We start from the raw sequence: 26,819 nt of genomic DNA on the forward strand, positions 1-26,819 counted from the left end.
CTTTTTCTCTCACTGGACTAGCGAGCATTCTCCATTGGAAAACCTTCAAAAGGAATGAACTTTTAATAATTTTTGCTGTTTCGATCCGAATATTGGGCGACGACATTTTTTGAGTTCTTAATTGGTTGTATTTGGTTGGTCCCTTTGGCAACATCCGATAAAATTGGAACGATATAGAGAAGATTAGCATGATCCCTATACAAGGATGACACGCAAATCGAATTGGTTGTATTTGGTTGTAATAGACCACCCAAGGGTAAACCAAGATAAATACCTTTTTTTGCAAAATAGATTTTTATGGCTTTTCATAAGGTTATGATGTCTTATTTTTATGATGCAAAATATCGGTGGTTTGAATGAGTGAAAACACTTGAATTTGGGAGGAAAATTATTGTTTTATTTGTTCATCTATCTTGAACCAAATACAACATGTTCGTTTATAGAAGAGAAATCGTCGATCAATAAGGAAAAAAATATTACAGATATAAATGCGAAATATACACATCTAATATTACAAATAATATAAAGGATATCCAACATACCCCATAAGTTGATTTGCAGATGTCTTCCTTAGGCCTGTTTAGAAGTTTATCGAATTGTCCTTTTGGAAGGCCGTTAGTTAGCGTATCTGCTATTTGTTTTGTTGTTAAAAGATAAGACGTGCATATTACATTTGCATCAAGTCCTTCATGAAATGCTTGTCAACTTCGATGTGATTTGTCCTACTGGATGATGAGTTTTAGGATGACAGCCTTGTTTTTACGATGGACCGTATAGGTGTCCTTTGAGATAATCTTAGTTCTTCAAGTATTCTGTTTATCGATATACCTTCACAAATTTCATGAGCCAATACTCTAATCAAGGGTTTCGTAAAGTTACACTTTGACAAACTGATCGTCATGCTAGCAGTAGAAAATACCTTAAAACTTGGTTCGGGGAGTATTGTTTTGTAAAGTTGCACTCTTTTCCATCATTGTGCTGGCTCCGTTATTCACGTTTTATGTATTACTTGGTGTGCTTATTTTTTCCTATTTCGTTGTTCTATTGCTTTTTTTTCTTGTCTTTTGGAAATTATGTACTTTGAGCATTAGTCTCGTTTTCTTTTTGTTCTTCTTTTTAAAAAATTAAATAGTATTTTTTAATATTTACAGTATTATATTAGCTGTCATTAGTATATGATTATATTTGTAAGGTTATTTATTTTATGAAATCCTTTCTCCTACTTAAGAAACCTTATTAAAATCATTGTGAATATTACAACATAATTCTGTTCGATACATTTGTTTCTCTTGATATTTAGTAAAGTCGAAGTTTATCTCTGTGATTTATTCAGCTTCATTTATTGATGAAATTTTCTGTTATCGCTGATTTTGTAGAATGCTCGCTCACAAGTTTGTTCAAAAGTCGGTGGAATCTGACCAGTACTTGAAGAAAGAAAAAGTGAAGAAATCTTGGTGGCCATTCGGATGGTATATAGTTTTTCCTTTACAACTCAAATGATAACTTTCCTAGACATACCATAATTTGTTTCAAATTTTATATAACAGTTTTTTTTTTAAACGGAAACAAGACTTTTTTATTGAAATAATGAAATGAGTCTAATGCTCAAAATACAAAAGAAGCCTAAACATAAATAGAAAATACGAGGACAAAACTAAAAAATGCAATAAGAGAACTGAAAGGCTAATCCATCTAAAACAAAACCAAATTTTATAGAACAATCATAAACAGCTTTTCTTATAATGGATCTGCCACCAAAAAACTCACTCTGTAATCATAATAGCCGACCATTATTGAACAATTTTTTAACCATTCCATTTTAACAAGTTCAATATCAGTCGGAATAGTCAATATTTCAGTGATAGTTTGGTGTGGACTCGTCCAGGAACAATCAATCATTCAAAGATGAAGAACAGTTTTTTAGTCAAGAAGATTGGGAACAACTGAACAAATTTATCGGGTACAAGGAAGAAGAAGATTCACTGTCCATCATAAACGCTGGCAAAGTGGACACTCTTCTTACTTCTGTGGAGGTTCACATGAACCGTAATGCATCAAAGCTTACTGATGAGGCTCAACATTGTCTTGCTGAACTGTCATGTGAAGATCTTAATTGTTCCATGAAGTTTTTTCCAGAAACGAAAGTTTTTGACATCAATTTGGGGTCATATCAACTATCTTCTCCAAGTGGTCTCCTTGCTGTGGTCTGATTCAAACCAAATGATTGATATTTTCAAAAGCTTGACAAAATAACTTGATTGCAGTAGAGAACTGAAATATATGTGTTTTGCAGAGTGCTGCTGTTCATGATTCATTGGTTGGTGTCTTCTGTTACAAGCCTTTTGATGCCAAGGTGGACTGGAGTTTGGTTGCAAAGGCTTCTCCTTGTTACATGACTGTAATGTCCAACTCGATACTTTTGTAACTTTAATTATTTTTTCATGTCTTTCTGCTGATTATCTTCTTTTTCCAGTATCTCAAAGATGCCATCGAACAAATTCTGAGCTTCTTTGAGAGCAGCACTACTGTTGGTCAGACCGTGGCATTGGAAACAGCAGCTGCCTTACAGGTCTTGTGTTGTTCTTTGCCAATGGTTTAAATGTTATACATATTGCTTCTAACTGTTTGCTAGTTAAGTTGAGTAAACTCCAAGTCGCAGATGCATTTTATTAGTAATTGCACTCCACATTTTTTTGGAGGTTAGGTGAAAAAGTACATGAATAAGAAAGTGTCAAAGATATCAAAAGCATTTCTGATATGAATCCAGATGTTATATTAACATGAAGAGCAATGAAGACAATAAGTTGAAGGATATTGATCAAACGTTTAGATTTCTAGTTCCAAACTATGTGGTGTTAAGGTAACATTGGTGATGTAGCATAAGGTATAAGGGGAGAACCCTTTCCAAATTTTTTTTTTTTTAAGAACAAAACTTTGCATTTATATAAGACTAACACTCAAAATTATAATGAAACGAAAATAAAAGAAAACAATAATAGCACGAAAGCTACCACAATCCGTTACAAACTGAAAAACAACCATGAAAGATGAAGGAAACCATTACAAAAAGACCTGAAAAAAAAAATACGGAAGACAGAAAGATAACACCACACAAACTTATAAACCAAAAATCCGGCTGAGATACTTTGACAGCAAAACCCACAACTGATAAGACATAGCCTTAAATAATGCTCCAAAAATTTTATAGATGCTTGATAAACCTCCAAAGAAGCTGCTGGAAATCATAATGAATCAGTCTCCTAAATAAATAAACTCCAACCCAGACAAAGGTCGTGAGAATCGAAAATTGCCATGAAAACTTTAGATAACATAGCCTCATAAGGAAACAAAAAAATGTAAAAGCCTCCAGCCAAAGCCACCAACAATTTGAGAGTTAAAACCAAACCACCCAGTTCAAGACCACCCAAAAACAGAGCTTGATTCCAGCAAAGGAAGACTACCCCACTGGAAAGATTAAAACTCCTACACTGAAGCAGCTTCTTTAGATACCAACCAAAACATAAGATTGAATCACGAGATTACTCAGGAAATTTCTGCTTCTTGGAAAACAAATGAATTACTGGGAACGATGATGAATGGTCCTTCCAAGCAACCCACCATCTTCAACAAAGGAGGAAAGATTTGGAGGAATTTGATGGGAATCAATTACAGCAAACTTACAAGAAGGCAGATGAGGCGATTTTTTAAGGGAAGGTGTTTGAAAAACAACCGCAACCTCTCTCCCAAAATTAGTCGTCCACTTCAGGGATCAAAATTTTCACTATAAAATCTGGTTTTCCACAACTAATACTACTGATGAATCATTGTCAGACTCTTCCCCTTCCAACTGAATTTCTAAACACGGCTGGCAATAGACCGGCTTGATTATATTGAACTTAGCATTCGGTTGGGAAATGACCGATCGAATGACTGCTTGGTCTGAATAAAAGCTAGACTTTCTTTGAGGCTTTGGAATTAATGTTGGAACTTGAGTAAGGGAACAATTTTCTTCAATCACATCTGAATTGAAAGTAGAATCCATAACCTTAGAAATTAAAGAAGCTCCTTGTTTTCGAGAATAAACTTTTGGAAGAGAAACTGAAGGAGCAGCAGGAACAATTTTATTTTTAGGAGTTTCGATTTTCCTCCAAATTAATTGCAACCAAAGAGATTTCCGTATCCAGTCCAGGGGAATTTAAAGGAGCAACCTTTTCCTTTGGAACAAGACAACTTTCTGACTCTTCCACTTCAAAAAACTTGCTGAACTCTTCCACTTCAACAACCTGTTGTGCTTCGGACTTTCCAACTCCTAATCTGTCTTTTTCGGCTACCATGGGAACAGAAGAGAGAGAAACAACCAGGTCAACAGTATTATTAATTCCAACATTACATTTATTATGTTCATTGTGCAGTGAATGGCCGATTGAATTTTCCAAGTGTGAATCTTGGAAATCTTCTTCTTGAGACAATAAAACTTCAGATGTCCGTTCCAATTTAACTCCAAATGACTCCACTAAACTATCTTCAAGCCATTGTAATGAAGAGAGGAATGAAATTTTTTTCCTCAAGATTCATATCTTCAAAGAAGAAACCATTTCCTTCTAACCAAATATAATAATAAGAATTTCTATTGCAACAACTTTTGGCTTCCTTCTTTAAAATGTAGAAAAAACCTTGAATACTTTAAAAAATAACTCCGAAAGCTTTGAACGAAAACTTGGAAAGAAAGAGTATCTAGACGAGAAAGAAACTTGAATGGCTATGGAGGTTGACGAGAGGGGAGGCTCCTCTCCAAGAATCAATTCAAAGTCTTTATTATGAATCAAAAGTTATGAATACAAGAAGACAGAAAATTGGAAAAAAACTAATCCTAATCTTAATTAATCAAGGAAATTCTAATCCTAATTAACCATGAAAATTGATCATAATCCTAATTCATCAAGGATCTAACCAAGATACCCTAATTTACCTTAATCCTACTACATCATTCTGTTTCTATTGCTCTGAAAAAAAATCATCATTGAGTTTTAGAAAGAAAATGAAGATTGCAAAAAAAAAAAAAAAAAAAAAAAAAAGAGGAAAAAAGGATCAAATAAACATCTTCGACATCAAAATATGCTGTAAAATATAATAGAAATTCATCTTCCAATCCAACTGAATAGAAATAATAGTGTGGCTCAGGGAGGATACTGCCGACTTGAACAAAAAAAGTTCTAACAGAATAAACTCACCTCCATTTTGGGTTGAAAATGAGCTGATTTAATTGAATTAAAAAAGCTCTTATCACACGGTTGTTGGTTTTCATAGTTTCAGATATAGTGGTCTTCTTTCAAGAGCTATCTTGTTCCATTTTGGGTTGAATTTCTTTTTTTCTTTTCTTTTTTTTTTTTTGGACAAGTCCAGTCATGGGCTTTATTAGGTTGTATTAGCTTCAATTTGCTTATTCTATTTCATTATACTCTAAGCATTAGATTCATTCATTTCATCATTGAATAGTCTTGTTTCACTAAAAGAAAAAAGAAAAAGAAAAAGTAAAAAAAATGAGCTAGGTTGGTTTGTAATTGGGCCTAGTTGGATTATTGAAAAAGAATGATGAATGGTCACAATTGGGTTAGGCTGATTTGTGGATGTTCTTTCTTTTGGAAAGGAAATAACCTCTTCTTTGAAATAATGAAATGTGACCAATGCTCAAATTACAATAGAGAGATACACATTGAGTGAGAGAGCAACCTAAAAATCAGGAGATGTAGCTGGGAATCTCAACTAGGTTAGCACCCCCTTAGCATTCTCATCATATCCGTACAAGATCAAACGATAACATTCCAAAAGTCATAGGAAACAAAAAGAACAAATAGTCCAATGGAATCAATACATCACAAATACAAACTTAAGCTGGCGACTTTATTTAGCAATGGGGCTGTTTCACCTTTGTCTTCGATCACATTCTTCTATGTTTGCCCGACTCTGTACTCATTGGATTTTTCTTGTACAAAGTAGCTTCAGGTGATTTTTTGCGGTTAGGTATCTTTCCCTTGCACACAAAATTACCCGAAAAGAACACAAGAATCCCAGATAACAGGGCAAGTCTCCACTGTTTTATATATACATAATCTGGAAAATGCAACAAGGGTTCACAAACGGGAAAATGCTGTTAGAATCAGAAAACACGCAGCGGAAGTTAAACGGATCATTAAACATTCTAATTCATTAATTTTGGCTTTAAATTAAGCATGCTCATAAACTAATAAGAGGGTTTCATAGCTTACCTTTGTAGAATCACTTGAATCTCGATTCCAGCCGCAAATCTTCTCCAAATCAACTTGTGAACCACCTCAAGGCCTTCCTACTATTCTTTTGGTGCCTTAGATTGAGTTGTGGGACTCAAAATAAGTTTGAATAAAGGAAATTTGGAGAAGTCACTGCATCATCATGAAGAAGACCTTCTTCAACCTAAAAGTTTTTTAGCAAAAGCTATCAAGATGCATGCCTGATTTCCACTTTAATCTTCTGCAAGACTATCATGCAAAGAAGATAGCTGCATGAATTGCACCTCATGCTTGGAAATTTTGACTCAAAACCATGGTGGAGAATATGTGAGCAAGATGGTTGAAAATGGAGAAATCCCACTTCTGGGATTTTCCATTTTCCATCTTTTCTTCAATTTTGTTTTACTAATTTGATTTCCAAAATCAATTTTTGTTTTCTAAATTGAAATTTTTATCAATTTTACAAAATTAATTCAATAATTAACTTTCTAATAAAATTAATAATAAATAATTAATTAAACAATTTAATTAATTCTAATTAATTCAATATCAAATATTAAATTAATTTAACACTAATTCCACCATCATGAATCCCTATTCATGAATTTAATATTTAAATCATATATAAATATTATTTGATTCTCCAATTTCGTTTAATTCCGAAAATTAAACGTGTAATTATATAACATATAATTACTAATTCCCTTAATTCTAATTTGAAAGTTTCAAATTAACTTATCACGTTACTATAAGGTTAATTCATTTATGAGCTAGTAGGGGGACTTCGTGGACCTATAGATCATGGGCTCCAACGATCCAAGATTAATTGGCTAAACTCTTTACACCGAAATAACCCTCATTCGTTAACTACTGGGTCACTCCACTAAAGCCTAGAGTTGCACTCCCCTCACTGTGGATATATTATGTCCACTCGATATAACCATGATTAGTAAGTTAACCCTTCACAGGTTGTTCGTAATAACGGCTGGGTCAAATGGCTGTTTTACTCCGGAGATTACCTCTTGTTCCTTAAGTCCCACTGATTCTTTAATGAACGATTGGTTTGAGATCTGATCAACAAACCGAGTCCTTCTTGGGCCAATGAGAGAGTGGGGCCCCTTGTTCAAGACCCGGAGTTAGCACTTAAGGGAACGACCTCTCTACTATCCCTAAAAGCGGGTAGGAGTGAATTCCATCTTGCACCCTATGTCCCAGTTATATACCCGGTTTTACTCATGAAATGGAGATCTATTGAGCCGGTGTTGTTGAGCCAACTTTCACCTATGCAAATCTAAGCATAATCCGAATAAACAGGAGTTTATAGTTAACTCAGGATTAAGGTCAAGTTACCTAGATCATCGCTTTGAAATAGTCAGTCTTAAATAGTAAAAGTGTTATAAAGTAAAAGTGACTTGTTTTGTGGTCCGATAGTTAACTCAGGATTAAGGTCAAGTTACCTAGATCATCGCTTTGAAATAGTCAGTCTTAAATAGTAAAAGTGTTATTGTTTATATTCAATAACAACTTATTGAATTTTTAGAATAAGTTTTATTGTTTATAAACCACGAGTTTTAGAATATAAAACCCAACAAATGCAACCAGAATAGCTAGCTTGGAAAGAGAACACCAAGAGGATGCATTTGAGTCTTGCAACTTTATAATGATCTAGCCACGAGATGATTTTTCACGAAAGACTCTTTGGATATGTTAGATAGAAAATAATCTCCTCCAACATGCCATAGTGAAACAACAATGAAAAAGGTAATTGCTGAAGATCTTCACTTAGCAGCCTGACATAATGGACAAACTGAAGGAGAAAAATAATGCGAAGGAAGCTTCCGTTGAAGAGTTGAGGAGCAATTTAACGATCTAAAAATCATGGCCCAAATAAAAATATTAATTCTTTTTGGACTATAAGTCTTCCATAAGCCCTTGTAGATTTCCTTTCCAATTACTTTCGTAGCAGCTAAGAATTTTGCCAAAGATTTGACCGAATATCTGCCAGAAGGGTTCAGAGCCCAAATGCGCGAACCATCACAAGACTCCACTTTCTTCCCTACAAATATTTGTAGAAGCTGCCCAAATTCTTGAATTTCAATTTCTTTCAACAATTTTCTGAAGGAAACCTCCCAAGAGGCCAAGAAAAGATTTTAGCGTCCCAACTTGAGGAGTGTTGATGGTTAGTCAATTCAAGACATTTCATGTTGCTGGGACCCTTCTATCTTTTCTCATATATGAATCGTTTTGTATCTTATCTTTGTCTCTTAACGGGTCATTGTTGCTTGGTTTTCTGCTTATATCTTTTCAGTTTGTTCTTTTGGTTTTGTCCTTCTCTTGAATTTGGTGTATTAACCTCTTCTTTTTTACATTTACTTGGTGACAATACTGTATCTTTTTCAAGAAAAAAAGAAAAAAAGAAAAAAAAGAAAAGAAAAAAGTAACTCACCTGAATATCTTCAACAATTTAACGAAGAAGTTCTTTGTTTATCTTCTAGTTCTCCCTCTAATCTTAATCTTATTCTTCTCTAATGATCGAACTTTGATGCACCACCAAACTTTTCTATTGTATTCTATTGACTATTGTTTTTCAAAGTCTTTAATGTTGTTTTTTGTATTATGTATTATTATCATTAACTTGACATTTTATGTTTTTTTAGTGGATTACACTTAGTATCTTTATGTTAAATTTACATGTATCTGAGGTGTCTATATATATATATATTAAATAATGTATTCACAACGTATTCGTATTCTAGTTTTTTTTTTTTTTTTTTTTTTAAGAAATTAACGCATCGTTGTATCCATATCCCGTATTCGTGTTTGTGCTATATAGCTTGTTATTCCAATCTTGGATAAATCCCCAGCAAGCTCCTACTTATGTGAGTGCTAATTATTTCATTGTTTTGTAGATGACAATTGATGAAGTTAAGCGCAGTGCTCAACACCAAGTGAATAGAGCATTGAAAGATCGTTCAAGGTTTGTGACTGAGTTTGTTGTCCTTTGTGGAACCTCTTATCTGTGTCCTAAAACATTCTTTTTTCTTAATGAAATTATCACATGCAATGTTTAAAAATGTGAAATAGCATTCACTCGTCTATTTTTGGTTTATCTTGTTGTTTTCCTCTCTTAAGGAAGGTAACTGCAAGGATGAAATATCTGTCGACATGTTGATATATTCCAATATAGTTCTATAATTAGGGATTTCCATTTTTGTAAATATTTTATGATATTTTCCTTTTCTATGCTTTGTACTCTTGTATATATTCATATCTTTGGTGAATGAATAAAGTATTTTGATTCTTTCTCAAACCTAAGAGTCTTACATGGTATCAGAGCTCTCTAAATAAACTTAGGGCTTTTGTGAACCTTAGGGTTTGAGAATTTAGAACCCATTTGTGATGCGTTTAGGGTTTTGTGGAGAGGTGAGTTTACACTTTTGCTCACAGTCGCCATCTTCGGTTCGTTCGCCGTCGTTAGTCGCCGCCGTCGCCGCGGGAAAAAAAAAAGGGCTGTTTTTTCGACACCGCCCATTCCAACGAGAATCCCAGCCATCGATCTACAAAACCCCAAAGTCCGGTTGCCATCTGACCAGCGCGTGAGGCTCACACGCCGATTGTTCCAGTTCGCTGTCCGTCCACGCGTTGGCGCGTGCGCCGCCATTTTTCGTCCGTCTTCAGTGGGTTTCCTCAGTAGTGTTGACTCTTCTTGGTGGTGTGTTTGTTTGGGATATATAGATATACTCACTGCTTGTGTAGACATCTCTTCGGTAAATTAGGGTTTGATTCTTTGCTGTCCGGTGTCTACTTTTTGAGGTAATGTCTGAGATTGTTCCTATGGTGTCAAAAGTAACTGAACACAAGTTGAATGGATCCAACTACTATTCATGAAGATTAAATCCAGGAGGTGGTGTTTGCTATTATTGTCATAAACTTGGCCATACGAAACGTAAATGCAGAAGATTACTAAATAAGGGTCCGAGGATGCCATCACCCTCTGCACATGTCGCCTTTACTTCTGATAATCTTGACAAATCAATTACGATTTCTGCAGGGGAGTTTGCTAAATTTTAGCAGTATCAAGAGTCATTGAGGGCATCATCTTCTACTCCCATTACGACCATCGCAGAGATAGGTAACATTTCTAAATGCCTTCTTTCCTCTACGTCAAAATGGGTCATTGACTCTGGTGCTACAGACCATATGTCAGGTAACCCTAGTTTATTCTCTACCCTTTGTACATCTACCTCTTCACCTAATGTCACTATAGCTGATGGAACCTCCACTCCTGTTTTAGGATCAGGAACTGTCCATCTCACTGAATCAATTTCTTTGTCATCAGTTTTAAATTTACCAAATTTCTCGTTTAATTTGATTTCGGTCAGTAAACTCACTCATGATCTTCATTGTTGTGTCTCCTTTTTTCCTGGTTATTGCTTATTTCAGGATCTTATGACGAAACAGACTATTGGTAAAGGATGGGAAGTTGGAGGTCTTTACATCTTTGAACCACAAACATCTACGGCCATCACATGCTCTAGCGTGTTGTCTCCCTTTGAAGAACATTGTCGTTTGGGTCATCCGTCTATCTCTGTGTTGAAGAGTCTTCGTCCACAAGTTCAACATTTGTCTTCTTTCGATTGTGAGTCATGTCAGTTTGCCAAATTTCATCGTTTGAGTTCGTATCCTCGAGTCAATAAACGAGCTACTGCTCCTTTTGAATTAGTCCATTCTGATGTTTGGGGTCCCTGTCCTGTTGAGTCCAAAGGAGGGTTTAGGTATTTTGTTACATTTGTCGATGACTATTCTCGTGTTATGTGGTTATATTTAATGAAAAGTCATTCTGAGTTACTTTCTCATTTTCGTAACTTCCATGCCGAAATTCAAACTCAGTTTAGTGGTATTCTTAAAATCCTACGGAGTGATAATGCTAAGGAATATTTCTCTCATACACTCAAGTCTTATTTAGATATCCATGGCATTCTTCATCAATCTTCTTGTGTTGATACTTCATCTCAAAATGGGGTTGCAGAATGAAAGAATCGTCATCTCCTTGAGACAGCCAGAGCTTTGATGTTTCAGATGCATGTTTCAAAATCCTTTTGGGCTGATGCTGTTTCCACAGCTTATTTCTTAATAAATCGCATGCCCTCTTCCATTCTTAAGGGTGAGATACCTTTTCGTACTTTATGCCCCAAGCAACATTTGTTTCCCATTCAACCCAGAATATTTAGTTGTACCTGCTTTGTTCGGGATGTTTGGCCTCAGCATACCAAGCTGGATCCAAAGTCCTTAAAATGTATTTTCCTTGGTTATTCTCGTGTCCAAAAGGGGTATCAGTGTTATTGTCCTAGTCTAAATAAATATTTAGTCTCTCCTGATATCACGTTTTTTGAACATACCCCATTTTTTTCATCACCGTCTTTCTCTTTGAATAAGAGTCAAGGGAGCATAAAGAGATATCTTCATGAAAGCATTTGATGAAAGACGTATAGATTATCTATGTAACAAGTTGGGCATGATTAACATATATGCTCCAACTTGAGGGGGAGTGTTATAATTCTATAATTAGGGTTTTCCATTCTTGTAAATATTTTGTGATATTTTCCTTTTCTATGCTTTGTACTCTTGTATATATTCATATCTTTGGTGAATGAATAAAGTATTCTGATTCTTTCTCAAACCTAAGCGTCTTACAGGTTCGATATTTGATATTAAATATCCATAGATATCTCCATCATCTTAGATATAAATGCCCGTAAAACATAAACAATGCCATCTATTTAGTCAAATATGAACAAGAATACTAGTAACATAACTTAGTTTGAGAGTAAAAACAACTTACTTATTAATCTAAATGATTGTATATATTTTGTGACTTACATAAATATCTATGGATATTGATATTTTATTGGTATATGATGAAAAATAGAGTAGGGAAAAGAAAATAGCACACCAAGAATTTACGTGGAAAACCCTAATTAGGGAGAAAAACCACGGGATAAGGGAATTATTATTAGAAAATTGATACAAAGGAATATAGCAGACCAACAGCTTAAATAGAGAACAGTGAAATCTTAGGGTACAATGAAAAAGACAAAATTTCCCCTAGAGCGCAAAATCCTAATTTCAATACTCCCCCTCAAGTTGGGGCGTAGATGTCAATAAGTTCCAACTTGCTCACACATGCGTCAAACAACTGTCTGGGAAGCCCCTTTGTTAGGACATCTGCAATTTGTTGATTAGAGGGAATATAAGGAACACAAATGTTGCCACTATCGAGTCTTTCCTTGATAAAATGTCGGTTAATCTCCACATGCTTTGTTCTGTCATGTTGAACAGGGTTGTTTGCTATGCTTATGGCTGCTTTATTATCACAGTAGAGTTTCATTGGACTGGTATGCTCTTGATCAAGGTCTTTCAAAACTTTTTCAAGCCAGATCTCTTCACAGATTCCCAGACTCATGGCCCTGTATTCTGCCTCAGCACTGGTTCTAGCAACGACACCTTTTTTGCTTCTCCATGTAACAAGATTGCCCCACACAAAGGTACAATACCTTGATGTTGATTTTCTGTCTACTACAGATCCAGCCCAATCAGCATCGGGGTAAGCTTCGATACATCGTTTTTCAGTTTTCCTGAACATCAAGCCTTTCCCTGGAGAGGTTTTCAGATATCTTAAAATGCGCTCTACTGCCCTCACATGTTCTTCGTATGGTGACTGCATGAACTGACTTACCATTCTTACTGCATAAGAGATGTTGGGTCTAGTATGAGATAGATATATTAATTTCCCAACAAGTCGCTGATATCTTTCTTTGCTCACTGGTACACTTTTACTCATATTACTTAACTTTGCATTTGCTTCTATAGGGGTATCAACTGGTTTGCACCCCGTCATACCTGTTTCCTTGAACAAGTCCTGAGTATACTTCCGTTGAGAAACTGAAATTCCTTCTCTTGATCGAGTTACTTCCATTCCGAGAAAGTATCTTAGTTTTCCAGGGTCTTTGATCTCGAATTCTTCAGCCATCTTTGCCTTCAATCGGTCAATCTCTAAGGTATCATCACCTGAAATAATAATGTCATCAACATAAACAATCAAAACGGCGATTTTTCTGGATACAGACCTTTTAGTAAACAGAGTATGATCAGAATGACCCTGTTTATATCCTTACGACTTTACAAACATAGTAAATCTGCCAAACCAAGCCCTTGGTGATTGTTTTAGCCCATATAAGGACTTTCTCAATCTGCAAACTTGGTGATCAAACTGTTTCTCAAATCCTGGGGGAGGACTCATATAGACTTCTTCCTCCAGTTCTCCATTGAGAAAGACATTCTTCACATCAAGTTGGTGAATGGGCCAATCCTTATTAACTGCAATAGAAAGGAGGACCCGAACTGTGTTTAGCTTTGCAATTGGCGAAAAGGTCTCTGAATAATCAACCCTAAACGTCTGAGTAAAACCTCTGGCCACTAATCTGGCTTTGTATCTGTCAACCGTTCCATCGGGCTTATACTTTATTGTGAACACCCATTTACATCCGACTGCTTTATGACCATTTGGAAGATTGACTTGATCCCACGTATGATTTTTCTCGAGAGTTCTCATTTCTTCCATAACTGTGGCTTTCCAACGCTCTGTGTATATTGTTTGGTATCACCACTGTGTCTAGGTTTGTAGTGAGGGCCTTGAACTCAGGAGATAAATTACTATAGGACAAGTAACTCTGCAACGGATATTTAGTACATGATCTCGTACCTTTCCTTAGGGCAATCGGAAGATCAAGGGATTCATCTCTATCTTTATTTTCTTCTGACATACTGCATTCTCCCTCCGGTTCTGTTATTTTCCCACTCTCAACATTTTTTCCAGCGGGAATAAGAGAAGCTTCTTTTCCAGGTTCAACCATGTCCTCAAGAGACAGACTCATCTGTCTCTGCACCATCATCGACCTCAATCACATCCTTGCTGGCATTATCTTCCCTGCTTTTACTCTCAACATTTTCAACACAAGCATCAGTTTTATCACATTTATTATCATGATCAGGGATAGGACTACTAGTACCTGGAACTGATCTCTGTTCAGACTCATGAACTGGAGCTGGAGAGATAACAGGCGGCGCTATTTCCTTCCTGAGATTCTTTCTATAGTATGTGATCCAAGGGACTTGTTTGGTTGGGAGGATAGATGCGTTGGTACTGATACTGACATCAAGGATGAGTTCAGGTTCAGGTAAAGTAGAAAGGCTGGGACCCCAATTGGTTTCTTCACTGGAATGCTCCCCCTGAAGAGAACCATTGGGAAAAAATGGATGATCTTCAAAGAATGTCACATCCATAGAGACAGTATTTTCTGGAAGGAGGGTGATAACACTTGTACCCACGCTGATGTAGAGGGTACCCTACAAAAACGCATTTTTGTGCCCGAGGGGTAAACTTGGTACGGTTAGGTCCGTGTGTATGGACGAACACCACACAGCCAAAGACACGAAGGGGTACATCAGAAAGAAGTCTAGAATTTAGGTAAGACTCTTTGAAGAAATCTAATGGGGTTTGGAATTTTAGGACCCGGGATGGCATGCGGTTTATTAGATGGGCTGCTGTCAAGATAGCATCACCCCACAAATAAGAGGGAAGAGAGGTTGACAACATAAGAGAGCGGGCAACTTCAACAAGGTTACGGTTTTTCCGTTCGACCACTCCATTTTGTTAAGGAGTGTATGCACAGGAACTCTGATGGACACCACCTTTGGAGATAAGGAATTCGTGTAAGGCGTTACTAAGGTATTCTCGACCATTATCACTCCTGAGAATAGCGATTTTAGCGTTGAACTGGGTTTCTATAGAATTGTAAAATTGTTGGAAAACTGAAGTGACTTCTGATTTATCTGTCAGAAGGAAAACCTAGGTTAGTCGAGTATGATCGTCAATAAAAGTTACAAACCAATGCTTCCCAGTTATGGTAGTGACTGGTGAAGGACCTCAGACATCGTTATGGAACAGAGTAAATGGTTTAGAGGGCTTATAGGGCTGAGAAGAGAAAGAAACACGAGGCTGTTTGGCCTGGACACACACATCACATTTCAATTTAGAAATATTAATGTTGCGAAAAAGATGAGGAAACAAATAGTTCATATACTGGAAATTAGGATGGCCAAGGCGATAATGCCACAACATATAATCAGTTTCAGAAATGGAAAAATGAGAAGAAAACAAACTAGTCCTATCACATATCCTAAAGGAAGCTTCTTCAGTAAGGAAATAGAGTCCCCTGTCATGCCGGGCAGTGCCAATCATCATCCCCGAGGTCAGATCCTGAAAAACAACATCATCAGGTGAAAAACTAACACGACACTTCAAATCTCTTGTAAGTTTACTAATAGATAACAGATTGTAAGACACTTTTGGCACATGCAACACATCTTGGAGTATTAGGCCGGCAAAGGGTGACACCCGTCCTATTCCAGCAACGGGAGCAAAGGACCCATCTGCAATTTTGATTCTTTCATTTCCAGCACCAGGTTGATAAGATAAAAATTGATCAGAAGAACCAATCTGTGGCTCCTGAGTCTAATATCCACGGTTTATTACCAGTTATACTCGCAAGGCCAAAAGAGTGAAAAGTACCTGTATGGGCGATTGCACTTACACCCACTGTAGTAGTGCTCTGAGTAGTTTCCTGGTTCTGAGTCTGAGTATCTCCGGTAACAGATTCACCTACAAGAGCTCGACTTGGCTGTCATTTCTTACCATTTGACGGTCAGCCGTGAAGTTTCCAGCACTGATCTTTAGTGTGCCAGGGTTTTTTGCAATGTTCGCACACTGGGGGCGACTTACTGTTCTGTTTATCTTGTACAGGGCCTGATGTTTTGAAAGCAGCGGAATCTGTTGGTGTTACAGGTGTACTATTCATGGCCTTCGACCTATCTTCCTCCAGGCGAACTTCAGAACAGACTTCCATTAGGAATGGTATAGGTCTGGTCCCCAATATACGACTGTGCACTGTATCACATTTAGAGTTGAGTCCTGCAAGAAAGTCATACACGCGATTCGTTTCTTTAGACTGATAATGTAACACTCCACCACAAGGACAGTTCCAAATCATTTCACGGCACAAATCCATCTCTTGCCACAACAGAGATAACTTGTTAAATTAAGCAGTAACGTCCATCGTTCCCTGTTTGCATTCATGGACCTGCTTACGTAGAGTATATAAACGTGAGGCATTCTGTCTCTTGGAATAGAGTTTCTGGGCTACCTCCCAAATATCACGGGCTGTAGCTGCATACAATAAAGGTTTTCCAACCCGAGATTCCATACTGCCAATCAAAATTGATCTCAACAAAGAATTCTCTCCTTTCCACATTCGCTCTTGGGGATCACCGATCCTTGGTTTTGGTATTTCACCTATCAGATATCCAAATTTGTGACGGCCTTCAAGAGCCATTTTAATAGATTGGGACCAAGAGAAGTAATTATCAACATTCAACTTTTCCCCTATGATAATTCCAGAAGAATTGCCTATAGTTCAAGAACATAAATTTGACGGGTAAGTAGGGAACGAAGTTACCGAGTTTTCAGGGTATGGATTTAGATTGATTGGATCTTGGATTTCGATCCCATGGCTTCCCCAATAGCAGCAAGCTGCTGCTGAAACATCTCGTTCTGTCGTTTAATCTGCAACTGCAACTGGCTTGATCTTGGATTATATTTCCTTGGTCCTGGTGGTATGATGAAGACTCACCCCCTCCAAACTCATCCATGATCGGCGAAAACTGCCCCATTCGGTTGCTCATACCTGGCTGGAAAATACCCAAACTTCTTCCATCTGGACTTCACGGAAGTGGGGAAGAAGGGTTTGGAAGTATTTGTCAATGGGTTTTTGGATAACAGTGGTTATATCTGGGTTATTGGTTTGGGATTCTCCTGTTGGATTTTCCTCAATGGTGGCCAGGGTTTCGTCTCCATGCTCTGATACCATGATGAAAAATAGAGTAGGGAAAAGAAAACAGCACACCAAGAATTTACGTGGAAAACTCTAATTAGGGAGAAAAACCACGGGACAAGAGAATTATTATTAGAAAACTGATACAAAGGAATACAGCAGATCAACAGCTTAAATAGAGAACAAGAAAACCCTAGGGTACAATGAAAAAGACAAAATTGCCCCTGGAACGCAAAACCTTAATTTCAACAGTATATCTATTGATATATATGTAAAATTAAAATATATCGACATTGATATTTTAATCCTTTGGTAATTGTATCTTTGGGCATTTGTCTCTTTTCATTATATCATTTTTTTTAAAAGAAAATTAAATTTACTATAACCAATCGACTTAAACTTTTAAGATTTAGTAGGTAAAATTACCATGAAGGTTTTTAAGAAATTCCTTAAGAGGAAAATCTGTCCCCTACAAAAATGAAAACCATCCGGTAAACCCTCAAAGCTCAACCTAAAGATCAAAGAGATTAAAAAAAAAAATGAAAAGCTCGCACAAAGAAGTTGAGCATCTCTCCAACAAACGGAAAAAGGCCAACCCCAACTTCTAGCTTACAACTTCCGTAAAACTACAAAACTCACCCAAAGAAATTGACCTTTTGCTCTGTTTGGTACTCTTTCCATATATAAATGAAAAAAGGTGTTTTAAAATTTATTTCTTTTTGTTCCTTGTTTTGAAAAAATAGACTTACGTTTTTTGTTTCTGTTTCAAAAAAAGAAAAAAAAAAGACTTATGTAACTTTAAATAGGTGTACTTTTTTTTTTTAAAAAAAGAAAATGGAAACAATACTCTTCATTAATAATGAATGAGTCTAATGCCAAAAAAAAAAAAAAAAACTGCAAACTTGTCAAAACAAGGGTAGAACCATAATATGAAACATAGACTAAACTTTTGAAGAAGCAGTTAAAACATTCGAGCTAAACAAATAACTTTAGTTGAATAAACAACAAAGTGTTTTGATAGAGAACAACATGATGAGGTTTTGACTTGAGCAATCTCATAATGATAAAAAAAGGAAGTGGTCTGTCTTAAAATATACGTTAATTTCTCTCAAACCAAATTTCTGAAAGGAGAGCTTTCACCGAATTAACCCATAAAGTTGTACCTGAACTTATAATGAAGGGCTAACTAAAATTTGAATGACGATGGACTTGATATCATTGCTCCAAACCCAATGAAGCTTAAATGAAGAAAAAAGCTTCTTCTTACATTTCATCGAATAATCATCTGTCTTCAATCAAGAACTCCAAAAGCTCTCTCAGATGATGACAATTTTAAGTGGAGAAATTTTATTGGCTTTTGCTTTAGCATCGAAGATGAAGAAGATGTGATTCTTGAAAGGTTCTCTACGGAAGCTAATTATTTTGTTATTGGTCCTCTGATTACGGTTTTGAGTGAGATCGATTGAGAAGTCTTTTTTGGGTTTATTTTTGTGATAGAGAAGTTCATCTTTTGGTGGCAATATTGGATCTTGTCTCGGATTTACTTCTTTAATCGAAATAACTTTATTCAAAGTGTAGGAGGTTGGTTTGGCCATATGTCGTTGAACGAGTTTATTTTATTCCTCGTTTGCTTCATTTTTCTTTTTAAAACTCGAGGATGAGTTTTCTTTTTGAAGGGGCAGAATGATGTAGGAAGAATGAAGTTAATTGGGTAATATTCTAAGTTAATTCCTTTTTTACCCCCATTTGTAATAAACTCTATAAATAGGAGTTTTCCCCTCTGGTATGAAACATATTATTCATTCTAATAAAAGATTCACAGTCTTGATTCTTGGAGGATTACTCCTTGAGACTTTTAGCCCACATCAGATATGTTCAGTAGATGAAGGAGTAAAACTTACAGTATTAATCTGAACAGCGGATCTTTCCACTGAATTTTGGAATAAGCTTTCCATGACTTCACCATAATGATCTTCTGAAAGATGAGAATCTTGAGTCGCAGTCAAAGATTGATAATCCTCCTCCTCACTACTTACACTTGCAGTTGAATCATCTTTTGAATCTAGTGAAGGAGAGTGATTTTTTTGGAGTAGCAGGGCAAAGGGCAGTTCCTCTAAATTTGACAGAAGAACCTGGCAAAAAGATGATTGTTTCTTTGATTCCTTGAGAGGGGTGATCCGAAATTGCTGACTGCTTTGAGAATAATCCCCCTATCTGAGCATTAACGCAACTTACTTCAACGACATCATTGTTGATTTTTTTAAGCTGGGAGAACTTTGGAGAAGCTTTTGTCTTCAATAATGTAAAGGAAGTGGTGGAGTTAAAGATCCAATTGGATCTTTTTTTTTTCCATCAAAACTAAAGTCTGACTTTTCCTCTTCCAAGCCTTGATTAAAATCTGATCTTCCCTCTTCTATTTTGTTGAGCTGTGATGTATTGTCCTTTTATTTTGTTGAGCTGTGATGTATTGTCCTTTTATTTTGTTGAGTTATATTTGCTCTTTTTTCTCCTTTTGGATTGCTTTGTCAGTTGAATAGTTTCTTGGACATGATTAGGATGTTTAGAGGTATTAACCTAGTTGAGTTTCCCGGGTACACTCCCTGTTCTTTGGGTTCCTTCTGTTTTATTGTATCTCTATATTATACTTTAAGCATTAGTCTCTTTTCATTAACTCAATGAATGAGGTTCCGTTTAAAAAAATAAGAGGATTTTTTGAACAACTTAATTCTTGGGTTCATTAATGAAAGTATTGATGGAAACAATTTTCCCTTTCAAGAGTCAAATATTCGATATATTGGTGATGCTCGATGTTCAGAAATGTTTCTATCCGAATGGCTTAACTTTTTTTTCTTTTAATATATTACCTTCATTTCGTTTTAAAACTCGAGGACAAGTTTTTTCTTTTTGGCTGGATAGAATATGTTGTAATAGGATTGAGATAATTTGAGAAATTCAAATTAATCTTGGTTAATCCTTGATTATTTACATTTTGTCATATCTTACATTTAATTCTCTATAAATAGATGATTCTTCTCTTGTGTTAAATAACTTTGGATTCATAATAAAGACTTTATTGTACTCTTGGAGAGGATTCTCCTTTTATCTCTTTAGGCTACATCAAAATGGAATATATTGTACATTACCAATTCTAAGAACATATAAATGCCAAAACGTGTTTTGATTTATGATCGAACATTGTTAGCTATGATATCATGGGAGTATTCATAGGAAGAATCCATATTATTCTACATCTCAATGCTCAATTAAATGCAAAAACATATTTGCAAGCTCCAAAATTATATACATATATACATATATTTTTTTTTATGAGAAACATTCATTCAGAATTTCATTTTTTCTGGTAAAAGAAATATTTCATTGATAAGAGAATGCCAAACACCTAAAAGCGATTACTGAAGACAGTGCCAATTATGGACTAAGAAAGATAGGCTATAATAAGAGAAAGGACGCTTTATTTTACACCCTAAAAAAGCAGTAGATAAAACTAACTCCAAAAGAACTGATGACTGTAGTAAGTACTATGCATGTGACAAAAAGGGTGGAAAAAACTTCCATTTAACCAGCGAACATAACTGAAGCTAATTAAGTTTTGTGTCGAATTATAGATTGAGAATTTATAAGGATGTCTAATTCAAATGCTGCTGAATTTTCTAGATGCAAGTTCTTATATAAAAGAATTGTCTAGACGCAAGTTATCTTATAGATGCTTCGGACAATTTTGTAAACTTTATCTCATGTAATGTTTATCTGCTTTGTAGGTTTCTGCTGGATTTGGATATTGCAGCTCCTAAGATTACAATTCCTGCGGAGTTTGATCTTGATGATATCAATTCGATAAAGCTTCTGATTGATTTCGGTAATTTGTTGATTCGAACACAGGTTGGTTACTCCTATTTAAAGAATAGAAGGGTGAAAATTTATTTTTCTGATATTTTGTTACATCTCTGCTTCTGCTCTTGTTTCAGTATTGTCTAAACTTTTAAATTAAGAGACTACATAATGCATTTGCGATAACAAAGTATCCGATTACTATTACAATTTAGTGTAAGACAAGACACACCACTAAATAATAATTAAATGGATAAGAGATGTAAATTTGCTTAAGAATTTTAATCCAAGAAAATCTCCCTCAATACAACAAGAGAGCTCAATCTACAGGGAGCCTTTTTATTTTTATATATATATGTATACACACACACAAAAGAAACAACGTCAATGAAAAGGACTAAATGTTTAAGATATGCACACTCTCACAAGGAGAGAAAAAGAAAAGATATGAACAACAAATACAACCAAATAGAGAAACTTTCAAACAACTTCGGCCTACCAGCCTCCTCTAGCTTCTTTAAAGACAAAATCTACTTCAAAATTACCAAGGAACCCCAAAAAAAGGATCAGCAACCAATATAGAGCAAACTGACAACTCTTTAAAGATGCATGAACTAAAAATCCGATGAAAGAAGCTTTTGAACAGAATTTTCTCATATAACCAACCAGCAAAGAAAAGAAAACCAAGAAACAAAGGATTGATTATTTTAACCCAAACAGCAATCAACTCATTTAAAGACCATGTCATGGTTGTTCTCAATACTTTTGGAGAGAATAATGATCTTATTATTTAATTAGGATAAAGATACATATATATAGGCAACTAAGAAACACTAATCTAGGGGATAAAAAATTACAATAAAGGACAACTATTTTTTTTTTTTTAAAAGGAACCGAGTCTCTTGTAAAAGGGTCTATGGATCAAGGGACGCACCCGAACATCTCAATTAGGTTGACACCTCCTTATCATCCTCATTATTTCCTTACAATCTATCTCAATATGGTAGAATAAAAACACAGCAATATAGCTAAGAGAATAACATTATCTGGGCTAGGGAAAACAACAACTACACCCTTACAAGATATGGATTGTAAACAAATAAACGAATTTGAAACTCTTGCTTGAGAAAAGAGCTCCAATTTAAACTTATGTCTTGTTCTGAGGAGGCATTAAGCTTTGCATCTTCAAAACGATTTTGCCAATGAGTTGCCTTTTTTTTTTTTTTTTTTTTTTTTAAAAGGAAACAACCTTTATTAATCAATAAATATAGTACAAGAGATGAGTACTTTGATAATAAAGGCGAATACAAAGAAACCAAATAGGAAACCAAAGGATTAGTAGGTGCACCCGGGCATCTCAACTAGGTTGACACCCCCATAGCACCCTCATCATATCCAACATAGAGAAAAAGCCATCGAAGGCTAATAGAAGAGCACTCTAATGAGACAATACAAGGAAAATCTTGCAACCGGACAAAGTATAGAACTAAGCTACAGAAATCTAAATTACATCAAGAAGTTAAGAAAATTAAGAATACTAATTAAAGAGAAGCTGCGGTCTCTATCGCCGATGCTTCGATTAGTCTTCCATTTGAAAGAAAGGCTGCCAATTTAAACTTATGTCTTGCAAGGAGTAGGCTTCAAAGCAATTAGAAAGGGAGCACCAAAGAGAGGCATTGAGTTTTGCCGCCTCAAAGCGAGTAAACCAAGGAGTTTCCTTCCCATTGAACACTCTTTGATTTCTTTCAAACCAGATTTCAACCAGCATTGCTTTTATCCCATTAATCCATAGTAAATTGGAGTATTTCTTTAGAATAGGACCTGAAAGTAATTGTTGTACATTGCTTCTAAAAGAAATATCAAAGACCCAAGAAGTGTTGAAACAATTAAGGAATTCTTTCCAGCAGTTGAAGGCAAAACAACAGTCGAATAAGTGTTGAAGGTCTTCTTCAGCTGATTTACAAAGGACACACCAATTGGGGGAGATAGAATAGCAAGGCAGCTTTTTTTGCAGCACCGAGGAACAATTTAGGGTTCCAAACAGCATTATCCAAACTGATCCAAACTGTTATATTAACTCTTCGAGGGCTATTGGACTTCCATAGGCTCTTGTGAAGGCTGGTTGAAATTGGGGTGGTCTCAGAAAGGTGATTAACCAGTGATTTTACTGAGAAAGAGCCATTTTTTTCAAGGGACCAAATGCAAGTGTTTTCCCTATTGGATAATTTTTGCTTAACCAATATTGTTAGTAGGGATTGGAACTCTAAAATCTCATCATCTTTTAGGTCTCTTCTGAAGTTTAGAGTCCATGAGGAGGTGTGATAGTCCCAAAAGTGTGATATTGAACCGTTGGGAAGTGATGTTAAGCCAAAAAGGGAAGGAAATCTGTCCTTTAACGGAAAAGAATCCAGCCAAGGGTCTTGCCAAAATGCAATTCTGGTTCCATTCCCCACTTTAAAGTCTGCCAACTTCTCAATATTCAGCCAAGATCTTGAAATATTTGTCCAAGGGCTTCGAAGACTACAATGGACCTTGCCAGAAGTGTGCCAACCAAATTGACTGCTACCATGGATACTCAAAATAACTTGACTCCAAAGGGAGGGTTGCTCTTTTAGGAACCTCCAACCCCATTTGGCTAGTAAGGCCACGTTTTTAGCTTTTAAACCTCCAATTTCGAGTCCCACATCTGCTTGTTTCTTAGAGACTATCTCCCACTTTGCTAAATGATTTATCTTTCCCCCTTTAAAGCCTTCCCAAAAAAAGTTTCTGATGATTCTTTCAATGGCTGGAATCACTTTTTTAGGCATAAAAAAGAGGACATGTAGTAGGTTGGGAGGTTGGCAAGGACTGAGTTGCACAAGGTAGCTCTTCCCCCTTTTGATAAGTTGTATCTTCTCCACTTGTCAAGTTTTTTGTGAACTTTATCAATGACCGGCTGCCAAAATAACAATTTCTTTGGGTGCCCCCAAGAGGAAGACCCAAATATATGAAAGGAAGGTGTGTTAATTGGCAATTCAGCCTTGAAGCTACTGCCCTCAACTTAGAATCTTCAATATTTAACCCACAAATGGCAGATTTTTTCCAATTAACTTTCTGCCCCGAGCACCACTCAAACAAAGTAATAGATTTTTTAAGATTGTCTAGCATGTCATCGTCATACTTGCAAAAGAGTAGAGTATCATCAGCAAACTGGAGAATAGAGAGATGAACCTTGTTTTTCCCAACCACAAAGCCTTCAAACAGCCCTTTTTCTTGGATTCTGGCAACCAAAATACTAAGCAAGTCGCTAACCAAAAGAAAAAGGAAGGGGGATAGGGGGTCCCCTGGTCAAATTCCCCTTGTAGCCTTAATCCTTCCTCTTGGCCTTCCATTAATGATGATGGAAAACATTGGATTAGTGATACAACCCAAAATCCAAGATATCCACTTGGGTGGAAGTTCCTTTCTTTAAGGGTTTTTTCAAGAAAATCCCAATCCACTCTATCAAAAGCCTTTTCAAGGTCAAGCTTTAAAACCCAACCCTTTTTCTTCTTATTTATGTAGTTTTCTAATGCCTAATTAGCTATTAAGACCGGATTAAGGATTTGTCTCCCTTCAATGAAAGCACTTTGAGTTTGACTTATAAGGCTAGGCATTACTTTCTTGAGTCTTTCTGCAAGTACTTTAGCTATAATCTTATAGATTATAGTAGATAGGCTAATAGGTCTGAAGTCTTTCACTAAAACTGCTTCTGATTTCTTCTGGATTAGGCAAATAAAATTTTCTTTGATGCAAGAGTTGAGCTTTCCATTGCGGTAAAAATCATCAAATATACTCTTTATATTGTCCTTTAGTAAATCCCAAAATTTTAGGATAAATTCAATGGTGAATCCATCCGATCCTGGAGCTTTGTTTCTCCCAACATCTTTACTGCTTCTTTAATTTTTGCCAAATTAAATATGGAAATCAGCCCCATATTCTGATCTGAAGAGACTCTTGGCCAGCTCAAATTCTGAGGTATATATCTTGATCCTTGACTTTTTGAGTAGAGATTACCCTAAAAGTCAATAATTAGGGTTTCTACTTCTCTGAAAGTCTTTGTAGCTTTCCCTTAGTCATTGACTAACTCTGTTATTAGGTTTTTCCTTTTCTTGGCTGCAAGAAAACGATGGAAAAAGGCTGTATTTTCATCACCCAATTGTAACCAATTCAATTTGCTCTTTTGAATAAGATCTCTTTCTTCTGTTTGGTAGATGGAAATTAAATCTGCTTTTAGGGAGATTCTTAAATCCTCCTCAAGAGAGGGTTCCTCTTGAGACTCCATGATCATATCTCTTCTTCAAATTTCTTCTAGTAATGCCTCTTCATTAGCTTTCTGCTGCTTGGTTTTTTCAGCATACCATTTTTTAAGGGCTTGTTTCAATTTTCTGAATCTGATTGAGAAACTAAAATCAGCCCACCCTTGCTGAATTTCCAGACTTAGAGATCGTTCAATAATTCTGCAACACTCCTTATCAAGTAGCCAACTATTACAAAATCTAAAAGGGGAGGGGCCCCATTCAACAGCTCCAGCTTCAAACAATAGAGGAAAATGATCAGAAATTGGTCTAGCTTGTCGAATTTTCAAACATATCATCCTAATTACTTGTGATGAAGAATCTGTCAATGAGTGACCTTGAGACTGTTTCTTCTTCTCGTGACCAAGAGAATCTTCCATTTGACATAGGAATTTCAGGTAGGTTTGTATTTCTAATGAAATTATTAAATTGTCTGATTTCTCTAGTTGCTCTTCTTACTGGAAATCTTTCTTATCTTCTTCGGATACAGTTAAAATCCCCACCAATACACCAAGTACTATCACATCTTTCTGCTAATGAGGTTAATTCAACCCACAAATTTCTTCTTTCACTAGGGTTGTTTGGTTCGTATACATTGGAAATCCAGCATAATTTCTTACAAATGGTGCTGCACTTTAATGTTAATGAGAATTCTGCCTTGAAGACCTCCAAATCTACAATTTTGCTTTCATCCACACTTCCGATAATATTGTTTGGTCCAATGAGTTTCTTTATTATGGAATATTCTTTGATTTCTCTCGAACCACACTTTCGATAATATTGCTTTGATTGCATTACTCCATAGCACTCTTTGGACCTGCTTTCAGCTTAGGTCCAATTAGAATCTGCAATGTATTCTCACGGGAGGACCTGTCAAATACCCATCTGATGCCAAAAATATTAAAAAGATTCTGCCAGCAGTTAATAGTGTAAGAGCATTCAAATAACAGATGCTGCTGGGTTTCATTATTTGCCGTACAAAGGGAGCAAATTGAAGGATACAAACAGTGTGTGGGGAGTTTTCTTTGAAGTGTTTTTGGACAATTTAAGGATCCAAAAATCATAATCCAAATTGTGATATTGACCCGGCGTGGACTCTTGGTCTTCCAAATTGCCTTTTCTAAGTCTTCTTCTAGTGGGGGTGAGATTTGGAGATGATTAACCAATGATTTGACCGAAAAAGTACCCTCTGATTCTAGCGACCAAATTCGAGAATCGGGGCAGTCTATCACCTTTTTCCTTGAGATCCGCCCAATAAATAAAGGACAACTATTCTTAATTTTAATATAAACACATATTATTACACTCCCCGTCAAGCTGGAGCAAATATGTCAATCATGCCCAGCTTGTTGCACAGGTAGCTTATTCTTGCTCCGTTTACTGCTTTAGTAAGGTTATCTACCAATTGTTCTCCAGTCTTCACACATCCTGTAGATATC

General features: G+C 36.0%; 1 protein-coding gene and 1 non-coding gene across 3 annotated transcripts in view; both read left to right on the plus strand.

Annotated features, from left to right (window-relative positions):
• LOC120078006 (pleckstrin homology (PH) domain-containing protein) overlaps positions 1-26,819 on the plus strand; it is a 137,456-nt gene that overhangs the window by 43,239 nt on the left and 67,398 nt on the right. For both annotated transcript variants that reach the window (XM_039032177.2, XM_039032178.2), the window contains exons 11-16: positions 1,377-1,469; positions 1,886-2,204; positions 2,294-2,398; positions 2,474-2,569; positions 9,176-9,243; positions 20,995-21,115. In XM_039032177.2, coding sequence (XP_038888105.2) covers positions 1,377-1,469; positions 1,886-2,204; positions 2,294-2,398; positions 2,474-2,569; positions 9,176-9,243; positions 20,995-21,115 — 802 coding nt within the window. The remainder of the gene's footprint in view (positions 1-1,376; positions 1,470-1,885; positions 2,205-2,293; positions 2,399-2,473; positions 2,570-9,175; positions 9,244-20,994; positions 21,116-26,819) is intronic.
• On the plus strand, positions 135-240 carry LOC120078850 (U6 spliceosomal RNA). The gene has a single exon (XR_005482130.2). It is a non-coding gene; the product is annotated as a U6 spliceosomal RNA (small nuclear RNA).

The sequence above is a fragment of the Benincasa hispida genome, chromosome 5, assembly GCF_027475165.1.
Source record: "Benincasa hispida cultivar pf3 chromosome 5, pf3_genome.v1.1, whole genome shotgun sequence".
Taxonomy (NCBI): Eukaryota; Viridiplantae; Streptophyta; class Magnoliopsida; order Cucurbitales; family Cucurbitaceae; genus Benincasa; species Benincasa hispida.